This window comes from Cannabis sativa, chromosome 3, assembly GCF_029168945.1.
Source record: "Cannabis sativa cultivar Pink pepper isolate KNU-18-1 chromosome 3, ASM2916894v1, whole genome shotgun sequence".
Classification (NCBI taxonomy): Eukaryota; Viridiplantae; Streptophyta; class Magnoliopsida; order Rosales; family Cannabaceae; genus Cannabis; species Cannabis sativa.
Window position 1 is genome coordinate 30,544,430 of NC_083603.1, and position 21,695 is coordinate 30,566,124.

At 38.0% G+C, this 21,695-nt stretch overlaps 1 protein-coding gene across 1 annotated transcript; it reads right to left on the minus strand.

The window, feature by feature from the left end:
• Positions 1 to 1,679: 1,679 nt before the first annotated feature.
• LOC115710874 (uncharacterized) lies at positions 1,680 to 2,643 on the minus strand. The gene is made up of 3 exons (XM_030639226.1): positions 2,475 to 2,643; positions 2,171 to 2,419; positions 1,680 to 1,990 (listed from the first exon to the last, which is right to left on the minus strand). The coding sequence occupies exons 1-3, from the start codon at positions 2,641 to 2,643 to the stop codon at positions 1,680 to 1,682; spliced, it is 729 nt and encodes a 242-aa protein (XP_030495086.1).
• Positions 2,644 to 21,695: the final 19,052 nt, after the last annotated feature.

Here is a 21,695-nt window from a genome sequence, read left to right on the forward strand (position 1 = left end):
ATTACATGAAGAAAGCTTAACTCAATTCGCAACAGAATTCAAGTTATTACAACCAAGTTAAGTTTGAGTTCTTTGAACTCAAACTTGCATAACTTTTTCTTCAACTACCCAAAACAATTCAAACCACTTCTAAAAGGTTCTACATAACCTTAATAATCATTTCATAACCTTCTTAAACTTATTCAACATGTTCTACTATAAACAGCCACTAAAAACTAACAAAAACCCTAGAAAACAAATAAATTTCAGGTTAGGTTTTACCTTAGAAGTTTGGAGGAGCTAGGGGTTGAACTCCTTGATGAATTCCAACTACGAAGAGGCTTGAAAATGATGGAAAAATCTGAGTTTTGGCCCTGGTTCAGAAGCCACGAAGTAGAGGGAGAAGGAGAAGGTGATTTGGTGTTTTTTTGACTATTCTTTTGCTTTTGACTTTGCTTTTTCTTTTTGGTTCCTTTTAATTTTGATTTTCCATTTTGTTTGCTTCCTAAGCAGCTGGTCATCCTGAAAAGCATGAGCCACAGCCACCTATGCCTTCCAAAAGAGTGACTAAGCTCTAAGGGTGAAAAGACTAAAATGCCCTTATTTCCCCGCAAAGTTATCTCGTAGCGCTAGGGGTGAAATGGTCTAATTCTGTTATTTCGTTAAACCTTAATATTCTAAGATATCCAATAATATTGCCCCATAAAATACTTGATACAAATTTGTGTCCATGTGACTAAAATTGCCATTCGACCTATTTCCACTGTTACCGGGCATAAAAATATAAAAATATGAAAATTCACTAATAGCATGCATATCACACATATAATTCAATAAAATCTCCGAAATTGTGAAATAATAATCATAACACATATTTTCATGAAAATAGGGTCTATAAAGAATAAAACATATAAATAATCACATAGTCATATTAATTATTGCTAAGTGTCCCACTAATCCCATGTCTAAAAATAACGGTCATTACAGCTATCCGCCCATTAAAAGGATTTCATCCCCGAAATCTAACCTGAATAACTCTGGATATTGAGTCCTGATTTCACACTCTAACTCCCAGGTGGCCTCTTCCACCTTGCGATTCTTCCGGAGTGCCTTGACTAAGAAGATAGTCTTGTTCCGTAGAACTTTGTCCTTCTTATCGAGGATTTGAACTGGTTGTTCCTCATAGGATAGATCTGGTGCCAACTCTAGTGTATCATAACTCAAGACATGAGTTGGATCAGATACATACTTTCTCAACATTGATACGTGAAAAACATTATGCACTACTGATAATGCTGGAGGTAAAACTAGTTGATACGCTACTTGTCCAACCTTTTCGAGTATTTCAAATGGCCCTACGAATCTAGGACTTAACTTGCCCCTCTTACCAAAGCGTTTAACACTTTTCATTGGTGAAATCCATAGGAAAACATGTCCTCCTACCTGAAACTCTATGTCTTGGCGCTTAGGATCAGCATAACTCTTTTGCCTACTTTGGGAAGTAAGCACCCGTGCCTTGATCTTTTCGATGGCATCACTGATCTTTTGAACTAACTCAGGACCCAAAAACTTTCTTTCTCCAGTTTCATCCCAGTAAATAGGTGATCGACACTTCCTACCATACAACAACTCATAGGGAGCCATCCCTATTGTACTTTGATAGCTGTTGTTATAAGAAAATTCTATTAAAGGTAGGTACTTCAGGAACCTTCAAAATCTAACACACAGGCTCGTAACATGTCCTTTAGAATTTGAATCGTCCTTTCAGACTGACCATCTTTCTGGGGGTGAAAAGCTGTACTAAACTTCAGCTTCATACCCATGGACTTCTGAAGACTTTGCCAAAATTTGGAAGTAAATTTTGGATCTCTATCTGAAACTATGGATTTTGGAGCTCCATGGAGACACACTATCTCCTTAACATACAACTCACCATACTGATCCACTGTAAAGGTGGTTTTCACTGGCAAAAAGTGTGCTGACTTTGTGAAACGATCCAAAATTACCCAAACTGAATCATACATTCCAGTAGTTCTAGGTAATCCAACCACAAAATCCATGGTGACATCTTCCCATTTCCACTCAAGGAGTGTCAAAGGCTGTAGTAAACCTGCCGGTTTCTAATGTTCAGCGTTGATCTGTTGACAAGTCAAACACCTTGACACATAATCTACCACATCTCTCTTCATACCACACCACCAATAATAGGGTTTCAAATCTTGATACATCTTGGTGGTACCCGAATGTAACGAATATGGAGTGGTGTGAGCTTCATCTAGAATCTCTTTCTTAAGCTCACCACCGTTTGGAACACAAACTCGAGCCTTATAAAGTAGCATACCAGTATCAGAAAATGTGAAGTCCTTAACATGTCCAGCTAAGACTTCCTCTCGAGTTTTGACTAACTCAAGATCTTCCAGTTGGGCACACTTGATCCTTTCTATTAGGTCAGAATGAAGTGCCAAGTTACTAAGTTTGCCCACCACACTCAATACTTGTATTGACCATGTCAGTGGCTAATTGGGGAGAAATTATCTTGGTACTACAAACTTGTCCAGGGCCCTTCCTAGTCAGGGCATCAACCACTATATTGGCTTTTCCAGGATGATAAAGAATCTCGCAATCGTAGTCCTTGACTAACTCTAAGCACCGTCTTTGTCTCATATTTAGATCTTTCTGAGTAAAGAAATACTTGAGACTCTTGTGGTCAGTATAAATTTCACACTTTTCCCAATAAAGGTAGTGTCACCAAATTTTTAATGCGAACACCACTGCTGCAAGTTCCAAATCATTTGTTGGGTGACGTTGCTCATATTCCTTCAACTGACGAGAAGCATAAGCAATGACCCTATCGGCCTGCATCAAGACACACCCCAAATTCTGTCTGGATGCATCACAATATACCACAAACTTTTCTTTATCTGATGGTAAGGCTAACACCGGTGCTGTGACTAGTCGCTTCTTCAATTCTTGGAAACTGGCTTCACACTTATCAGACCACACAAATTTTTGGTTCTTCTTAGTCAATTCTGTCAATGGCATGGAGATCTAAGAAAATCCCTCTACGAAACGACGGTAGTATCCAGCTAAACCAATAAAGCTTCTAACCTCAGATTCTATCTTCGGTCTCAGCCACACTCTAACTGATTCAATCTTTCCTGGATCAACCATAATACCATTTTCACCAACAATATGACATAGAAAGGATACTTGGGATAACCAGAACTCACACTTCTTTAACTTAGCATAAAGTTTGCTTTGTCTAAGTCGTTGTAAGACCATTCGAAGATATTGCTCATGTTCTACTTCTGACTGAGAGTATACAAGGATGTCATCGATAAACACTATGACAAAGTTATCAAGGAAATCCTTAAATACTCTATTCATAAGATCCATAAAGGCTGCTGGAGCATTAGTCAATCCAAACGACATCACTAGGAACTCATAATGTCCATACCTCGTACGAAATGCAGTCTTCAGAATATCTTCCTCTCGAATTCTCAACTGATGATACCTAGAGCGAAGATCGATCTTAGAGAAGACTGTCTTCCTTGAAGTTGATCAAACAAGTCATCGATTCTTGGCAATTGATACTTGTTCTTAACTGTAAGCTTGTTCAACTCGCGGTAATCGATACACATCTGAAGGCATCCATCCTTCTTCTTGAATAACAATACCGGAGCTCCCCAGGGGGATACACTAGGTTGGGTAAACCCAATGTCCAACATTCCTTGAAGTTAAACTTTCAATTCCTTAAGTTCAGATGGAGCCATCCTATATGGTGCTTTAGAAACTAGCTCTGCTCCCGGTATCAAATCAATTACAAAATCTATTTCACATTGGGGTGGTAAACCAAGTAATTCCTCAGGAAACACATATAAAAACTCTTTAACCACTCTCACATATTTAGGCCCAACTATTTCGAGTCTACTGGTATCAATCACTACTGCCAGATAACCTATACACCCATCTTCTAATAAGTCTTTAGCTCTCAATACTGATATTATTGGAATTTGAGAACCGTGAACTCTTCCCACAAATACAAATGGTTTCTCACCTACCGGTTGAAAAGTTACCATCTTTCTCATGTAGTCAATACTAGCTGCATACTTGGATAAGAAGTCCATCCCCAAAATGATATCAAAGTCTGCTAAAGATAACTCGATAAGATCAGGACTTAACTCCCTATCATCCACTGTGATCGGTACAGCCCTAATCCACCTCTTCGAGATAACTAACTCCCCACTAGGTAAAAGGGTTCCAAAACCGAATTCATCACTATAACAGGGCCTACCCAGTTTATCAATTACTCTTGATGCCACGTAAGAGTGTGCAGCCGCAGAGTCGAACAATACAGTAAAATAAGAGTTATTTATGAAAAGTTGACCTGTAACAACTAATGGACTAGCCTCAGCATATGCATGTGTAATGGCGAATACCCGAGGAGGAGTGTATATGAACTCCTTCTTTGGCTCTCCCCTTGTCAACTGAGGGCAGTCTTTCTTAAAGTGTCCCATCTTACGACACTGGAAGCAGGAATTCTTGTTACATTCTCTCAAGTGATGTTCCTTGCAACGAGGACATTCTGGGTACGTAAATCCACCCTGACGACCACCACTCTGACCACGGTTCCTGCGGAACCTCTTGTTCTGCCTAAAATTGATTGGTCTGAAAGGAGTCTTCCTTTTTGAATCAAAAATTGAATCACTACTACTCCTACCCAAACAAGAAGGAGGCAAAGCATTGACTCCACAAGAACCCTGTGTCCATTGGGGCTCATTCAAAAACTATACCGCACCTTCAGCTTGAAGAGCCTTTTGTACCATCAGTGCATATGGGGTAGCATCATCGGTTGTAATTGTCAAATCATTACGAAACTTGGCATTAAGCCCACCTAGGTAGTTTTCCTTCTTAGTGTAATCTATAGGTACTGTACTTGAGGCTAATCTGACCAATCGTTCAAACTTGGTCGTATACTCCGTCACTAACATTGATTCTTCTTGAACCAATTGTGTAAACTCCTTCCATTTTGCACCACGAACAGCCTCATTATAATACTTGGAGTTAAACAAATCCTGGAATTCATCCCAGCTCATAACAGCAACATCCTGTGTGAGCGATACTAAATCCCACCATATCAGAGCATCTTCCTGGAACTGAAATGTGGCACAGGCCACTCTGTCGCTACCGGTGACTCCCATAAAATTTAGTATTCGATTCATAGTAGTTAGCCATTGCTCAGCTTTCATAACATTAGGGCCTCCCAGAAAGATTGGAGGTCCCTATTTCCGAAATCGCTCATATAATGGTACTAACATGTTCCAGCTATAGGATATTCTGCTGGCAACATTGGTACTGGAGTAATACCAACCTAAGGAAGAGGAGCAACCTGAGGGCCTTGCTGCCTCAGCCTAAACATCTCTTCATCTTGTTGCTGTATTCAAGCCTGCAACTCAGCAAACCTATGCTCCCAATCTTATGGAGCTTGTGGTGGATTAACATTACCCAGACCATGAGCGTGTCCATGACTTCTACCTTGGCCACGCAAAGGAGGAGGTTCTTGGTGGGCTTGACCGCCACTAGTTCCAACCACATTGCCTTGACTTCGTACATTTCTCCGGGTATCCATATGATACTAGCCTGTAAACCCATAAGTTAGTTTAATCATGAAGTGGTCAACATAATAAACTTAAGACCGCATACATGAGATCTTAGACACGCATAAAATTATTCAATATATCACTTACAAGTTTCCATCATGCTTTTCTAATTATAAAAAGCTCCTAAAAACATGTAAAGGCTTACTGAACCGTGAGTCGAGCTTATATCTGATGATGATTGTACATATCTTGACGGTCCAGTAGACAACCTGGGGGCTCTGATACCAAAATTGTAACACCCTACTAGTTTAGGCGTGCTACAGTGCTTTGAAAAATTACTGTGCAACCTTTGCTAATCAAATGATTTATCAAAAGTGATAAAATTTAAACTCTAATAAATAAACATATAATGTATTACATTTATAAAATTTGGGATCCCGTATCTACATTTTTTAACTTTACATATTCAAAAGATGTCGCACAACGACTACAAAATCGTGAGCCCTAGTTGTCCCGAAGATGCAACACTCTAGGTCAAATTGTCTCGATATATATAATCTTCATCCAGCTCAAAACTCACTGTCGTTCAACAATAGCTTTGCCTTTACCTTCACATAACATAGCATATGTGAGTCAACAGACTCAGTAAGAAAAGCATAAAACGTAAACATATAACTACCTATGACTAAGTGCCCATACACCTATCAACAAGTCATAAACAATGCAAACATGTAGAATTGAGTCTCGAACGTTCTTGGCCATAGTATAATTGACCATAATACCACATGCACTTAGTACTCTAGTCGTACTAGTGTTGGTAGCATCAATCCATACTATAAGTACAACTAGCCATAATACAACATGCACTCAGTACTTCAGTGTACTAGTGTTGGTAGCATTAGTTCATGCTTTCGAAAGTATAACCAACCATAATACCACATGCATTCAATAATCTGTCGTACTAGTATTGGTAGCATTGGTTCATACTTTCTGAATTGCTAAACACATACATTTACAATATCAAGAGGCAATCATATATACACTAACTATCATTCAAACGGATATGTCATACATCTGCCAAACATAAAAATAACATGTACATATGTATGTGTGCTATACTAGTCTTACCTCAATTTGGATTTTAGGTGCGCCGGTCAACCTTAGTGGAAATAGCTGCAGGTAATCGAATGCCCTAAGTCACATTTCCAAAAAAACAAATTATAAGTGTTGCCCTAACACTTTCGGGGACTTAAATTGACAACTAAAAGTTTCTCTATTGATATAAATCATGGAAATACCCTAAGTACATATAAAACACTCAATTGGGGTCCTGGGAAAAGTCTTAAGATGGACTCCCAAATTCTGCCTAAATCGGATCGCCCGAAACTCAACTATCCCATTTTAAAACTTCCATAACTCCTAAAATTCGAAGAAAAACCTTACAAAATTTTGCAGGGTATCTAAAAGCATCACAATGAACATTTTTTATGAAGAAACATCAATAAAATTCTCAAAAAAATCAAACTCAATGGCCGTCCTAAAACTGCCTAAATCGGATGGCCCGAAACCTCCCTCTCCGAATTTTGAAATCCTATAACTCATCTAATACTGATCCAAAAATTACAAAATTTTGTCAGGAACCTAAAAGCATCATAATGAACATATTTCATGAAGAAACCTCAATCAAATTCTCATCATAAATCAAACTAAAAGGCCATCCTAAAACAACCTAAATCGGATGGCCTGAAACTCCTTGTCCGAGTTTGGAAATCTCATAACTCATCTAATACGGATCCAAAAATTACAAACTTTTGTAGAGCACCTAAACACATTATAACCAACATATTTCATGAAGAAACCTTAACCCAGTTCGCAACATAATTCAAGTTATCATAACAAAGTTAAGTTTGAGTTCTTTGAACTCAAACTTGCATAACTTTTCCTACAACTACCCAAAACAATTTAAACCACTTCTAAAAAGTCCTAAATAACCTTAATAATCATTTCATAACCTTCTTAAACTTATTCAACATGTTCTACTATAAATAACCACTGAAAACTAACAAAAACCCTAGAAAACCAATAAATTTCAGGTTAGGTTTTACCTCAGAAGTTTGTAGGAGCTAGCGGTTGAACTCCTTGATGAATTACAACTAGGAAGAGAGGCTTGAAAATGATGGAAAAATCTGAGTTTTGGCCCTGGTTCAGAAGCCACGAAGTAGAGGGAGAAGGAGAAGGTGATTTGGTGTTTTTTTGACTTTTGTTTTGCTTTTGACTTTGCTTTTTCTTTTTGGTTCCTTTTAATTTTGCTTTTCCTTTTTGTTTGCTTCCTAAGCAGCTGGTCATCCTCAAAAGCATGAGCCACAGCCACCTATCCCTTCCAAAAGAGTGACTAAGCTCTAAGGGTGAAAAGACTAAAATGCCCTTATTTCCCCACAAAGTTATCTGGTAGCCCTAGGGGTAAAATGGTCTAATTCTGTTATTTCGTCAAACCTTGATATTCTAAGATATCCAATAATATTACCCCATAAAATACTTTATACAAATTTGTGTCCATGTGACTAAAATTACCATTCGACCCATTTCCACTATTACCGTGCATAAAAATGTAAAAATATGAAAATTCAAAGATAGCATGCATGTCACACATAGTTCAATAAAATCTCCGGAATTGTGAAATAATAATCATAACACATATTTTCATGAAAATAAGGTCTATAAAGAATAAAACATGCAAATAATCACATAGTCATATTAATTATTGCTAAGTGTCCCACTAATCCCATGTCTAAAAATAACGGTCATTACACAGTTTTAACTCTAATACAAAGACATAATGAGGTGAACAATCTACTAACACTTAGCATTTTTTCCACATCACGATGGACAAGGAGGATAACTCATGTTAAGCGAGATATAATCATCCAAATCAGCATTAACCATCGAAAAGGATAAAAAACAAAAGGCAGTTGAGCAGTTATCAAATATTATCCCACATGCAATTAAATGAAACATGGGAATTGTCCACATTTCATGAACAGTTACATTTTAAACTGATCCCAAGAAAATAACTGCCAACCTATATTCCTATAAATAGCGGCAGATTCCATAGAAAAATGAATAGAAAATTGAGAGTAAAATACTATTATTCTGATATTGTATTATGTACTCGAAAAATACCATTAATAAGATAGACTCGTGGACTATGTAGATTTTAACTACAAAACCACGTAAAAATATCTGGAGTTATTAATTTTTATTATTATTTCTTTAAAGTATTATTATGTAAAGGCTAATTAATTTTGGTTAACGAAAATCTACGTTAACATTTTGGTGAGAGCCTTAGTGATAAAACTCAAAAAAATCCCTCCTTACAAACAGAAATATATCCATGGCTGATAAAAATCCAAATGATGGAAATCATTCTGAAGAAACTACATATCGCCCTGGGAAAGAGCCAATGGGTTCACAAAGACCCCATACTACTGGAACGACACATTCAAAGAGAAATTATGGTGGTGATAATCGAAACCCAGAAAGAAAAAATGAAGATATATACCAATAATTCTATAAGGTATATACCTAGAAGTGAGGATGCATATGATCCAACTAGGTATGTACCATTAATGGAATTGGAATTTAGACAACTCCGGTACTTAATGGGCACCAAGTTGGTATTGTCTATCAATGTATTGCTAGCTAGTCAGGAAAGTATGTCATTGCCTAGGGGTGGAACCCTTGAGCTGACTTAATAATTCTTGGATCTTCCTCAATTAGGTCATCATTCTTGCTCCTCATGCATAGTATTCACCTAGGACATGATTAATGACCAACTGATATTCACTATATATGTCTAGGTAGTCTGCCCTGACTTTATGTGCAAGATTTAGTCCAACAGTTAGAGCTTCATATTTAGCCTCTTTATTGGACAGTTTGAAATTGAACTTACTTGCCCCATCCAGCTGCTTCCCCAGGTGTAATGAGGGCAATGCCAGCACCAGACAGGCTGTCTGTACAACTTCCATCAATGTGAAACTTCTAGGTTTAATTGTCTTGCTCTTGCTTCTTCTCTGGCTCTTGCTTTTATCCTGAATCTTGAGAGATTTTAAGAGACATGCATGTACATTCAGCCACGAAGTCAGCAAGAGCTTGGCCTTTTATGGCCACTCTTGGTTGGAAGATGATTTCATATTGGACATGTTTTATTTCCCACTTAAGTAACTGGCCAGATGCTTCAGGTTTCTGTAGTACTTTTTGCAAGGGTTGGTCGGTGTACACTTTTATGGAATGAGCTTGGAAGCAGTATGTCAGCTTTTGAAAAAGTGGGTATCAACTTTTAGCATGAATAAGTCTTTTGCTGACATAGTATATTGGGTGCTGAATGCCATTTCTTCTCTAATGAGAGCTGAACTTACAAAAAACATCGTGACTGTCAAGTATATGCCCAATTCTTCATTGTCTAAAGGCTTTGATAGGATAGGAGGTTAAGCTACTTGTTTCTTTAACTCTTTGAAGGAAGCCTTATACTCCTCTGTCCATTAAAATTTCTTATTTCCTCAAAGTATGTTGAAGAAAGGGACACACTTGTCTGTGGATTTTGACACAAAATTGCTTAGTGCTACTATGCGGCCAGTTAAGTTTTGCACTGTAAAGCCCGCTTAGTTAATTTGGAAATTATCAGTTAATTATGATTAATTATGAAATTATTTATAGCTATTTAAATAATTTATTACTGTTATTTATGGAATTTAGAAATGCATGGTTATGTTATTCAGTAGTTTTCATATTTTGCATTTCCGGTGCCCGGTATTTTGGAACTCGGCGTTTGGCTCAGTAGAAGTCACAACTTAGTATGTTAATAGTTTGGGACGGGTTTTAGACATTGGGAATGTCGGGAATGGCCGGGAATTTAGAATTTCCCAAAAATACCCCTTTAGTGATTTTTATGTGATTTTAGTATGGAGGGGCAAAATGGTCTTTTTGCCCCAATGACTTTTTGTCTTTTAGTGACTTGATTATTTGAAAACATATGTTATTTATTTGATTATGTGGCTGAAATAGATTATTAGTTAAAGCCTTCTTTTCATTTATTTTCATTTCACTCAAAATTTCAAAGTTAGAAAATAGAAAAAAATTGCAAAACTCTCTCTCTCTCTCTTTTCCTCTCTTTCTCTCTCGGCTGAAGGGTGGTTTTAGGGCTGGAAAAATTCTGATTTCAAGCTATTTCTCTTGCATTCTAAGTGTTCTTCATCCTTGGTAAAGTCTCTAAACTTTTCTTTTTATAATTTTAGAAAAAATGTGTGAAAAGGTGATGATGCATGCTTGATTTTAATGTGATTCTTGCTGCTGTGAATTGAGGTTAATTTCAGAGGTTTAAGCTTGTTAGATTAGGGTTATTTAAAGTTGTTTTGATGCATGATTATTAGGTTGAGCAAGCTATAGCTCTTTATATGCAAAAATGTGATTTTTGAAGATATGTTGTGAATCTGTTACTGTGATGTTGCTATTGTTTTTAATTGTTTTCAGTGACTTAGTTAAGCTTAATTAAGTAGAATTAAGCTAGTTTGAATGCATGTTTGAGGGATTTGCTCAAGTTTGAGTTTAGAACTCAAAGCTTGAGCTTTAATGGCAAATTTTGTATCTGTGGTTTCTGGGTTGTTTTTATGCCTTGGAAATGTTCTTTGGGGTATTTAGAGCAGGTGTGGAAGGTTTGGTATAAATTGGGTTTGATTTGGTTGAGTTAGGAATTTTTGAAAAAATTCCTGCGAGGAACCGGAATTCCGGTTGTGCAACCGGAATTCCGGATGAGGGTCCAGTAATTCCCAGAACCAGAATTCTGGTTTGGCAACTGGTCTGCCGGTTGGGGAATTTTCAGAACCCGTGTTTTTCCTCGTTTTTATGTTTTAAGGGGTATTGCCATGCTTTTTATCGATAGGGAAACTTTTAGTTCCTAGTTTTAGTCCCCGTGAAGTGATTTAGCATGTCACTTATAGCGTTGTGATTTTTATGGTTTAGGAGCCTGTAATCTGCCGCTCAGCTAAAGTTCCAGTCAGGTTGACCGACACACCTGAATTCAGAATCCAGGTAAGATTAGTATAACAGTATGCATATGTAGATTACATGTTTAGCGTGCATGTAGGAAGCCTGTTAGATTACATTAGTTATGTATGTTGGCTTCGAACCATCCAACCCTGTCACGTCGGTACAGGCTGGAGTATGACCAGCAGCCGGAGTATGATCGGTTTGACCGATCAGGCTGACTATCGTTTGGTGGTTCCGTACTATTGACCTATCCCGTCGGTACAGGCTGGAGTATGACCAGCAGCCGGAGTATGACCGGTTCGACCGATCAGGAGGATACTTGTCAATAGTACCGTCCCTATGAACGTTCAAAACTCAGTACCATGTTGGACATGGCAGTAGTGGCTCAGTACCATGTTGGACATGGCAGTAGCGGGACTCAGTATCGTGTTGGACACGGCAGTTAGGGTTATGATCAGGGGTATGGGCGTCTGATCATAACCGGGATTATGTATGAGTATTATTATGCTTTTCTTACTGAGTCTGTCGACTCACAGATCTACGTTTATGTGTAGGTAAAGGCAAGACTAAAGCTGATGGACCGTGAACGAGCTTGAGAAGATTGTACATGTCGGGGCGGTTAGGCCTGGAGCGTACGATCATCGGGACAGCGAGGCTGATTTTTGTAACTGGTCGTTAGACGACATTTATTTTTATGTATCAGTTAATCAGTTAAATCTTTTGTAAATGATTTTATAATCGGGATCCCGAGTCTTTTGTAATATTGTTTTATAAGTTTAATTAAAAAGCAAAATTTTAATTATTCACGTTTTTCCATAAACCTCGTTGATTAGCAACGAGCTGCACAGCATGTTTAAAAATCACGTAATACGCCTATGTTAGTTAGGGTGTTAGATGCACCTATTTTATCTTTGTGGGAGACTTCATGTTTAAAAGGGCTTGGATCTTCTATATATGGGTTAGCTTCTACTTCCCATGCATTCACTATGAAGCCAAGTAACTTGCCTAAGCCTACTCCGAAAGAACACTTCAGGGGATTGAGTTTCATGATGTACTCTCAAACTATCTTGAAACATCTATTTATGTCGTTTATATGCCCCTAACCTTTTTGGACTTGACAAACATGCCTTTCAGATAGACTTCTATGTTATGACAGATCAGGTCCTTGAGCATTTTATTTACAAGCCTTTGATAAGTAGCCCCTATGTTTTTAAGTACAAAAGGCATGACTTTGTAGCAGTATAGGCCTACATCTGTCAAGGAACTTGTATGTTCTTGTCAGGTGGATGGATTTTGATTTGATTATAACCTGAATAGGCATCCATGAAGCTTAGGATTTCATGACTAGTTGTAGCATCTAATAGCTAGTTGATCCTTGGAATTGGGAAACTGTCATTTGGACAAGACTTGTTCAGGTCAAGAAAATCTATGGATACTCGCCACTTACTATTTAGTTTGGCTACAAAGATAGGATTGGAAACCCAGAGCGGGTAGAAAGCTTCAATCATGAAGTCATTGGCAGTTAACTTTTTAACTTCATCTTTTAGAGCTTGTGCTCGCTTTTATCCATTAACCTCCTTTTCTACTGTAAAGGTCAGAAGTTTGGATATATGTTCAAGGCATGAGAAATTATGGATGGATTGAGTCCCACCATCTCCATGCGACCAAGCAAAGATGTCGAGGTTTTCTCTTAAAATTTTTATCAATGGTGATTTTATTTCTGGCACTAAACCTTTTCCAATTGACAATTTTTTGGTCAAAAGATTTGGATCAATCTCTACTTCTTCTAATTCCTCTACATGTCCAAATCTTTCTACTAAATCCCTAAAGCGAGGATCTAAGTTTGCCTCCTTCCTTTGGGCTGAACTTCATTGCCCTTGGTGAGACTCATTGCTAGAGCTCTTGGTAGGAACTTTTTTATTTTTTGGCTTTGGACAAAGGTAAATTGTACAAGTGTCGAGCAGTCTCTTAATCTCCCCTTAGGAACCCTACCCTATGCCTTGTCAGGAAATGTTTAAGCATAGGTGATAAATTGATGTCACAACTTTCAGTTCGTATAGGGCTGGCCGACCAATCATTACATTGAACAATTATGTCACATCAATCACTATGAATTGACCATTCATTGTTCTTGTCATGGGACTTTCTCCAACTATCAAAGATAATCAGATGTATCCCAAGGGCAAAAGGCCTTGGAAAAAGAACCCTTACATTAGATGTGCACAGGGTGCTTGATTTGTCAACTGAAGCTACATCTTCTCATAGGTTGACTTGAAAAGTATGTTTGAAGATGCTTCATTGTCGATCATGAACCTGGAAACTGTCATGTTCCCGATCTGTGCTGTTATGAGGAAGGGGTCATTATGAGGGAGTCTAACCTTGGCATCATCTCCCTCTATGAATGAGATGGTAGGCTCTTCAAGCTTTAGCTATTTGGGATCTTTTTCCTCTACAGCTAGGATTTTACTATTTTGCGCACGATGGAGGGTCCGAGCATAGTGCTCCATAGCTTTGTTTGTTTCACCTGCAATATGGGGTCCGCCAATGATGATCCTTAATTGACTAGCCATAGGTGGTGACATTGGGTCTTTATTTTGGGACCTTGTGCCTGTGTCTGGTCATCTTGTACATAGTGATGCAGATGGGGATTGTTCCTCCTAATTAAGAGCACAATTTCTAACTTTAAGTGCTTGCACTCGTTGGTACCATGGCGAAAATTGTTGTGAAATTGACAAAATTTGGAGGTGTCCCTCTTACTTATGTCTTTCCACATGGGAGAAGGCTTCCCATACGGAACTATAGACTGTGTGGTCATGTAGACTGTTTTAGGAGTTTATGTTAGGAGGGTGAAGCACGTAAATCTCTCCTCCTTCTCCTTTGAGTCTTATGGCATAGGGGGTTATTGAATTTCCTCTTTTTTGTTTTCCGCGGCCGTAGTTATTGTTGTTATGCTAGCCTCCATTATTTTGACTTTTGGAGGGCTGGCCGACATTACCCATGCTGGCAGGTGTGTTGGGCGAAAGTAAGGGCTGCCAGCATTCAGGGCCTATCTAGCACGTGCCTGTCTCCCAGTTTTAGCTTGTCGGATAGTTACTTCAAGCTTAACAAAGCCTTCTCCCCGATCAAGGAAATCAACCATGTTTTGAGTTGAGTGTCGACGAATATCCTTCCACAAATCACTCAAAGGTAGTACGCCACTCATGATGGCGGTGACGTTCCTTCTTCCCCCAGACTATTAACTTTGGTAGCCTCAGTCATAAATCTTTGGAGGTAGTCTTTTAGAGGTTCCCCTAGCCTCTGTTTGACTTCAACTAAGTCTTCTAGCCTATAAGGTGTTTTCTTAGAAGATGAGAATTATGTGTAGAACTCTCTTGTGAAAGAGTTCCACGAATCAAACCTCCCAACAACTAGTTTGAAAAACCACTACTGCGTAATTTCAAACAAGGTTGCCAGGAAAATTCTACAACGGGTATCAACCTCCACATTTTACAAATCAATCTGGATCTCAAAATATTTGATGTGAGCCAAGGGATAATCTTTCATTGTGTAAATCTTCCAAGTGGGTATCTTAAACTTGGTTGGCAAGGGTAGCGCAGTGATGCGTGCAGAGAAAAGCTACCCTCAGGTCCTGTCCAGCTCTAAGTCGAACAATTTTTGGCCAGACAAGCCTGTATCATGTTTTTGAGCTAATCTAGTTGTGCCTACACTATAGGATCAACTTCAAATGGCCTATGTTCGGCTAGGTTTTGTCCCCCCAACCCTTTCCCGACCAGCTTGGGCGGTGGGTTAACCAAAGGTACACTCTCTAGGTTTGCCAACTTTGGCCCGTTCTTCCCTTGTTTATTAAGTTTTTAGGGTTGGGACGTACGTATCCCAAGCATTTCTTCTTCAGTTCAAGCTAGCTCAAAGATCTACTCTTACATGGGGGCCTATTCTAACAAACACATAATCTGTGGGTCAAAAGTAAGAATGTGTTCGACTGTTCTAAGGTGGAACGTCATTATTGTGCCAAGTATTTTGAGTTCCTCGATTAGTGCACTCACCACTTGGGTGACTAGTGGCACTATCCTCATTGGAATCGGGGTAACACTCACGACTATGAGACCTACTCTGGCTTTGAATTATTGGGAGATCTTCCCTTCTCCCTTCGTCCCTAGGCAAGCCTTGAAACTGGTCAGTCCTATCATATGGTCTTTTAGGCAAGATCTGACCATCATTGGACTGATAGGATGACATCCTTGTTTGGGATGTAGTCAGTCCACCTGGCCGTGAGGTTTACCCATGATCCACAGGACATTGAGTCCCCTCTAAGACATAGGGACGTTTTTCCCAAAGGGGATCCCTTATGAGGGGTGGCTCTTCAACCTGAGATCCAACTCTCTTATTGGACAATCTAATCAAGTTGTTAGCTTCCCTATTCCGGGGCTTCATCTCTGCCTATTAGGCTTGGAGGATTGCGATTTGCTGATCCATCCACTCGTGGAATTTGCGTATCTATTGGGAGAAAGCATCACCAATAGCAGCGCATGTTTCTTGTTGGTCATGATGAAAGATATTCATTTGACCTTGAACTTATCTTATGGCCTCTCTTAGCATGGAAAGTTCAGTGTCATTTCCCAGGTCTATGTGGGATTAATCAATACTAAGGTTGCAAACCAAGGTCAAGTCTAACCAGTATAAACATGAGGTCCAACCCCCGTGCTAGGAGCTTTAGTCGTTAATCGAACAGTGGGCCCAATAGGAGGTTGTTCACTTGGTCAAACCTCTCTAGTTGAGGTACCAGGCAGCTGGTTGAAATGTGGTGGCTGGGCAGCCATGCTCGAGTTAGGTACAACAGGTGGCACTTGGACATTAGGATCCGTGACCATAGGGTCTTGTGGTTCAGTAGAATTCCCACATCTCGCAACAGCCATGCACAATGGAAATTGAGAGCTTTTAGAATAAGAATTTTAGGCTCTCAATCAAAGCACCAAAATAAAGACTGTGAATTTAGCCAACCAATGCAGAGTATGACTAGCATCGAACTTCACCTGTGACTGTCATGTGCGGTATGATACTAAATATAAAGACACAAGGATTTATAGAGGTTCGACCCCTTTGATAAGGTAATGACCTATTCCCCTTTTAGTTGTATTCACTCATGAGATAATACCAAGCAGATTACGGGCTTGAACCATGTAATTTCTAGCTATGGCGCCCTTTAGTATTACAATGATGAGAACGTGTGTTGCAGGAGAGAAGATTGAGAAAAGAGAGAGAGTTCTATGCCTTATTACTTATGAGATCTTAAGTACAAAAAATGAATGAAGGTTGAGGTTAAGATTAATGTTAAGCGTCCCTTTCATGTAGGGTTAAGACCCTTTAGATAGTTTTAGGGTTTACAAGTTACTTTATATAAAAAAATAAGTAAATATCCCTACAAAATAGGAAAGTTACATTGTATATTTGAAATACAATATAGATAACTAATAATCGCTAAAGAATAGGATTTTTATTTGTTGATGATGAATCCCTATTTTCGTGGGCACTCTAAATTGCTCCAAAGTTGTAGGAGAGCCGAGGATGATTTGGAAGGCTTATGGATAAAAACACAAGTGTTGGAGCGTGGCATGCATGCTTGGTGGCCAACTATGTTTGGGGGGCTGCCCGGTGCATGAGGTTGTCTCCCTTGTTCGGCAAGGTAAAAGTCTAGCCTAGATCTTAAAGTTGTTGTATGTCTCTGTCTTTGCTAGTGGTTCTGATATAAGGATGAACTTGCTTCCAAGCCATGAAGATGTGGATCTTGTAAGTCATCATGTTGTTCATGTTTATGTCTACTGTGCAATCATGGGATCCTAATAAATAGAAGGTTGCACGACACTAACCTGGTCGGTTAGTGAGGACATGTCTCCAATGTGTCTTTTGCTTTTTACCACGTGGAGGTGCCATGTCAAGTGAGCAAAAATCGAGATAACATTGTCAGCATGGGTTGTTTCCAATCAAGTTCACTGAAAAAGTGTTCTGGGTATTTTTTTTCATCGAATTAATGAAGATTCAGGGAGAAAACTACAAAGCCAAGACCCTAGAAATAGGGCTGAGAGCCCAAGTTGACCTGGTGCTAGGCCCAACGCCGAGGTTGAAAATCAACCTGGGACGCTACCTTCAATTGCTCAAATGCTAAATCTAATTCGACCAATAAATCCAAAATTGTTAAAAATGCGGCTGGAAACCTCGTCCTCAAGGTCAAGAACTTCAAAAGTATGAAAACGAGATCCTAGGAGCTTGGGAATAGGCTACACAGTGCCTAGGTTGACAACTGTACTGGTGCACTGGGTTCTACTTATCAAATTCTGATTTTGTTTTGACCATCCGTCTAATTTTTTACAATAACTAATATCCATGAAATCGAAGAAGTCGAATTCACAACTTCACATTTCTCATTTCCAACATGGGAAACTCTTTCAGAAATGAAGAGTTTCGAGTCTCTTATTTCTGCATAACGACAACATCTCCGAGAACTGGTGACCAACTTTGCCAGAACACAAAAACATGTTAAGTGATGTCAAAATATCACTAAAGCATCTTAAAGTACATCCCTATGATGTTTTTACACTTAACCAACGTCCAGGTTCACGTCATATGTCAACCAGGCATTGGGATGTCAACTTCGGCACTGGATGTCAACTTCGGCCCTTGGTCATGAACTGCCTTCAGTAAAACAGCTATAAGTCACTAAATATTAATCTGATTGACACAATTCAACTTGAGCTTCAAAGTTAATTCAATGCTCTATCAAGTTATGGCTCACAATCCAACCCCAATTCTAAATCTATCATTGTCAAATTTCACCCTAAGGGATTTACAAAAATAATTGTAGGTTACCTGGAGCGGGTCCCGCCGGGCTCTAAAAAATGGTCATTACCAGCATAAGCTAATTTTCATTGTTAGATCATCATCTACGGTCAAAATTTTCTAATTCATATTGTTTCCCTATTTTTGTGGGCCTCCTTCAATTATAAGAGGAGAGCTCCCTTAGCTCATTTTTCACTTTTAGAAAACTACCCATAAGGTCAGAGCTTCTCTCTCTAGAAATTGGAGCTTCTGACACTTAGCCTTTTTCTGTAATACTATCTCGTGGTAAATAAAAAATCGATGTAGACATAGCTACATTACCATAGCGACGTAGGGAGTGATCTACTATAAATTTTGTGTGTCTCTCCAAATTACTTACTTAAACTTATTATTCATCTCGTCAATCTAGCGAGCTAGTGTTGGCCACTTTTTAGCATCAACAAAGAGATTTAATAATCTCCATTACAATATTTTCTCTCTTAGATAACATGGAAATATTAATAAATTGATTTATATTCTTAACAACCATTTTCACTTGGTTATCAATATAGAAATCTGAACATTAGCGATTCTTGCTGCACCACACCAGATACGTAATTACTTCCATTATGGAAATAGCAAGCACATCAACCGAGTTTTTTAGCAGCTTCCTTTCCCAAATTAGAACTTCTATTAAGCTTTCAAGCCAATCATAGGTTCCAAACCACATGGTGATTTCAGCAAACACTTTTCTTGTGAAATCACAGCTAAAGAAAAGGTGAGAATGCGATTCATTTCCCAAATCACATACAGGGCACCTTAAAGAGCCAATATCCATGAAATTTCCAAGTAAATCTCAGGTTAGTAAATGGAAATTTATGACATGCCAAATGATGAACTTATGTTTTAGCACAACAATTCTATTCGAAATCAAAATATGGTAGCTTACTCTGTCATTGTCAACTAGAGAAAGGTGGAAGAGTTTGACCTTGAACTTACATGTGCTTCCAGCATCCATCATTGCATGTTTGTCAATACTCTCTCTGAGTTTAGAAAGCTTTTTGAAGTACCAAGTTGCATAAGCTATTGGCCTTAACTCCCCAGAAATGTGATTGTTTCATAAACACAACATTAATCCATCAAATCCGTAAACAATCTTGCTTAGTGGAAATAACCCAAACATAATTGATTAGTAAAAACCAACTAGCATCAGCTATTGGCCTCAACGCCCAAAAATCTTATTGTTTCATATACACAGCATTGATCCATCGAATCCTTAAAATAATCTTGCTTAGTGGAAATAGCCCAAACATATTTGGTCATCAAATCTATGTTCAACTTTTTCCCTTCTCTAAAACCAAAACCTCCATAAGCCTTTGGTAAACAAGCATGTTCCCAAGAGAAAATATGTAACTTGTCCCTATTTCCATTACAACTCCATAAAAACTCTCTACAAAGTTTGTCAATGGCATCTATAACGTTTTGTGGTAGAATAAAAATTTCCATCCAGTAGTTTCTAATACCCCAAGATAGAATGAATGAGTTGAGCTTTACCCACAAAAGAGAAGTGCTAAGAAGCCAACCCATGTAATTGATTTATAATTCTGCTCACTATTCCTTCACAATCCGTGGCTTCCCATTTGGTTAGCCTAAGATGAATTCTTGAATACTTCAACGGATACAACACTTTAGTCATCTTTGTGATTCTTAACATTTCTTGTTTACATTTATTACTAACACCACTAAAATACATTGCAAATTTAGCAATATATATTAGCGAAAGACCTCTAGTTGCAGAAAACTCCTAAAGCACCTTACAAGTCACTTTTACAGAGGTAGTAATACCTTTGCAAAAATTAACATGATCATACAAACATACACAAAGGCTGGAATCTGAAGCCCATAGAGCAAGAAGTTTGGGATAACTGTTGGGTTTTATGCCCTAAATAAAACTCATTTCAATATAATCAGATTTACTTATTAATATAGATCAGAAATAACATTTAATGTTGCATGGTTCACATGATTTATTTCATGATTATATGTACATAATGTATGAATTCATCTGAAACCCTTTTCACATACCTGATCCTGTTTATTGTGCTGTCAACACATTGGAAAGTAAACATGACTATGTGAATAATTTTGGTACAATTTATTTTAAGCGTATTTTTCCTAGTATTAAACTAGAGATAAATAATTAAGCCTTCTCTACACTTAATTATTTATTTCTTAAATTTAATACATTTAATTAATTTGAAAATTAAATATCTAAGTTGATTTTCATCATGATACTTAAATATTTCTTTTTCATGACACCTAATTAAATAGAAAATTTTTTTAGTTAAAATTTATTTTTTCAACTAAATTTATATAATTTTCAAAATATATTTTTTCTTTATTTTATTAATCAAATTTCGAAATTGCATTTCTTAAATGCTGGAATTTCAAATTTTATTTGAAAAATAGATTAAAGTTGTAAATTATTTATTTTAATTTTGGACCAACTTAAATCAATGATTTTTTTCATTTAATGATTAATTCAAATAAATGAAGTAAAATATATTTTTCTTTATTTTATTAATCAATTTTCGAAATTGCATTTCATAATGCAAGATGATTTTGAATTTATCTTAAAAAATAGATTAAGTTGTAAATTAATTATTTATTTCAATTAATTCTTGGATCAACTTAAATCAATGATTTTTTCATTTATTGATTAATTTAAAATAAATTGAATTAAAGTTTATTATTAGAAATTGACCCAGTGTTTCTCCCTCAAGCTTATGTAAAGACTGCATCTTTACCAGCATTTGGTCCGGATGACCAATGTGCACGACAACTTGACCGGAACCCGCGAGTTCTATGTTGTCAGTACATGTATGCCCGATACGCGACACGTTTAGTCACATGCATTCCATGATATTAGAACCCCGAGAGGTTCATACATGGAATTCCCGATATGCGACCCGTTTAGTCGCATGCATTCCATGAGTTAAGAACCCAGAGAGGTTCCTACACGAATGCCCAATACGCGACCTCTTTAGTCGTAGGCATTCCATGAAATAAGAACCCCGAGAGGTTCGTACACGAATGCCCGATACCCGACCCGTTTAGTCGCAGGCATTCCATGAAATAAGAAACCCGAGAGGTTCGTACACGAATGCCCGATACGCGACCCGTTTAGTCGCAGGCATTCCATGAAATAATAACCCCGAGAGGTTCGTACACAAATGCTTGATATGCGACCCATTCAGTCGCAGG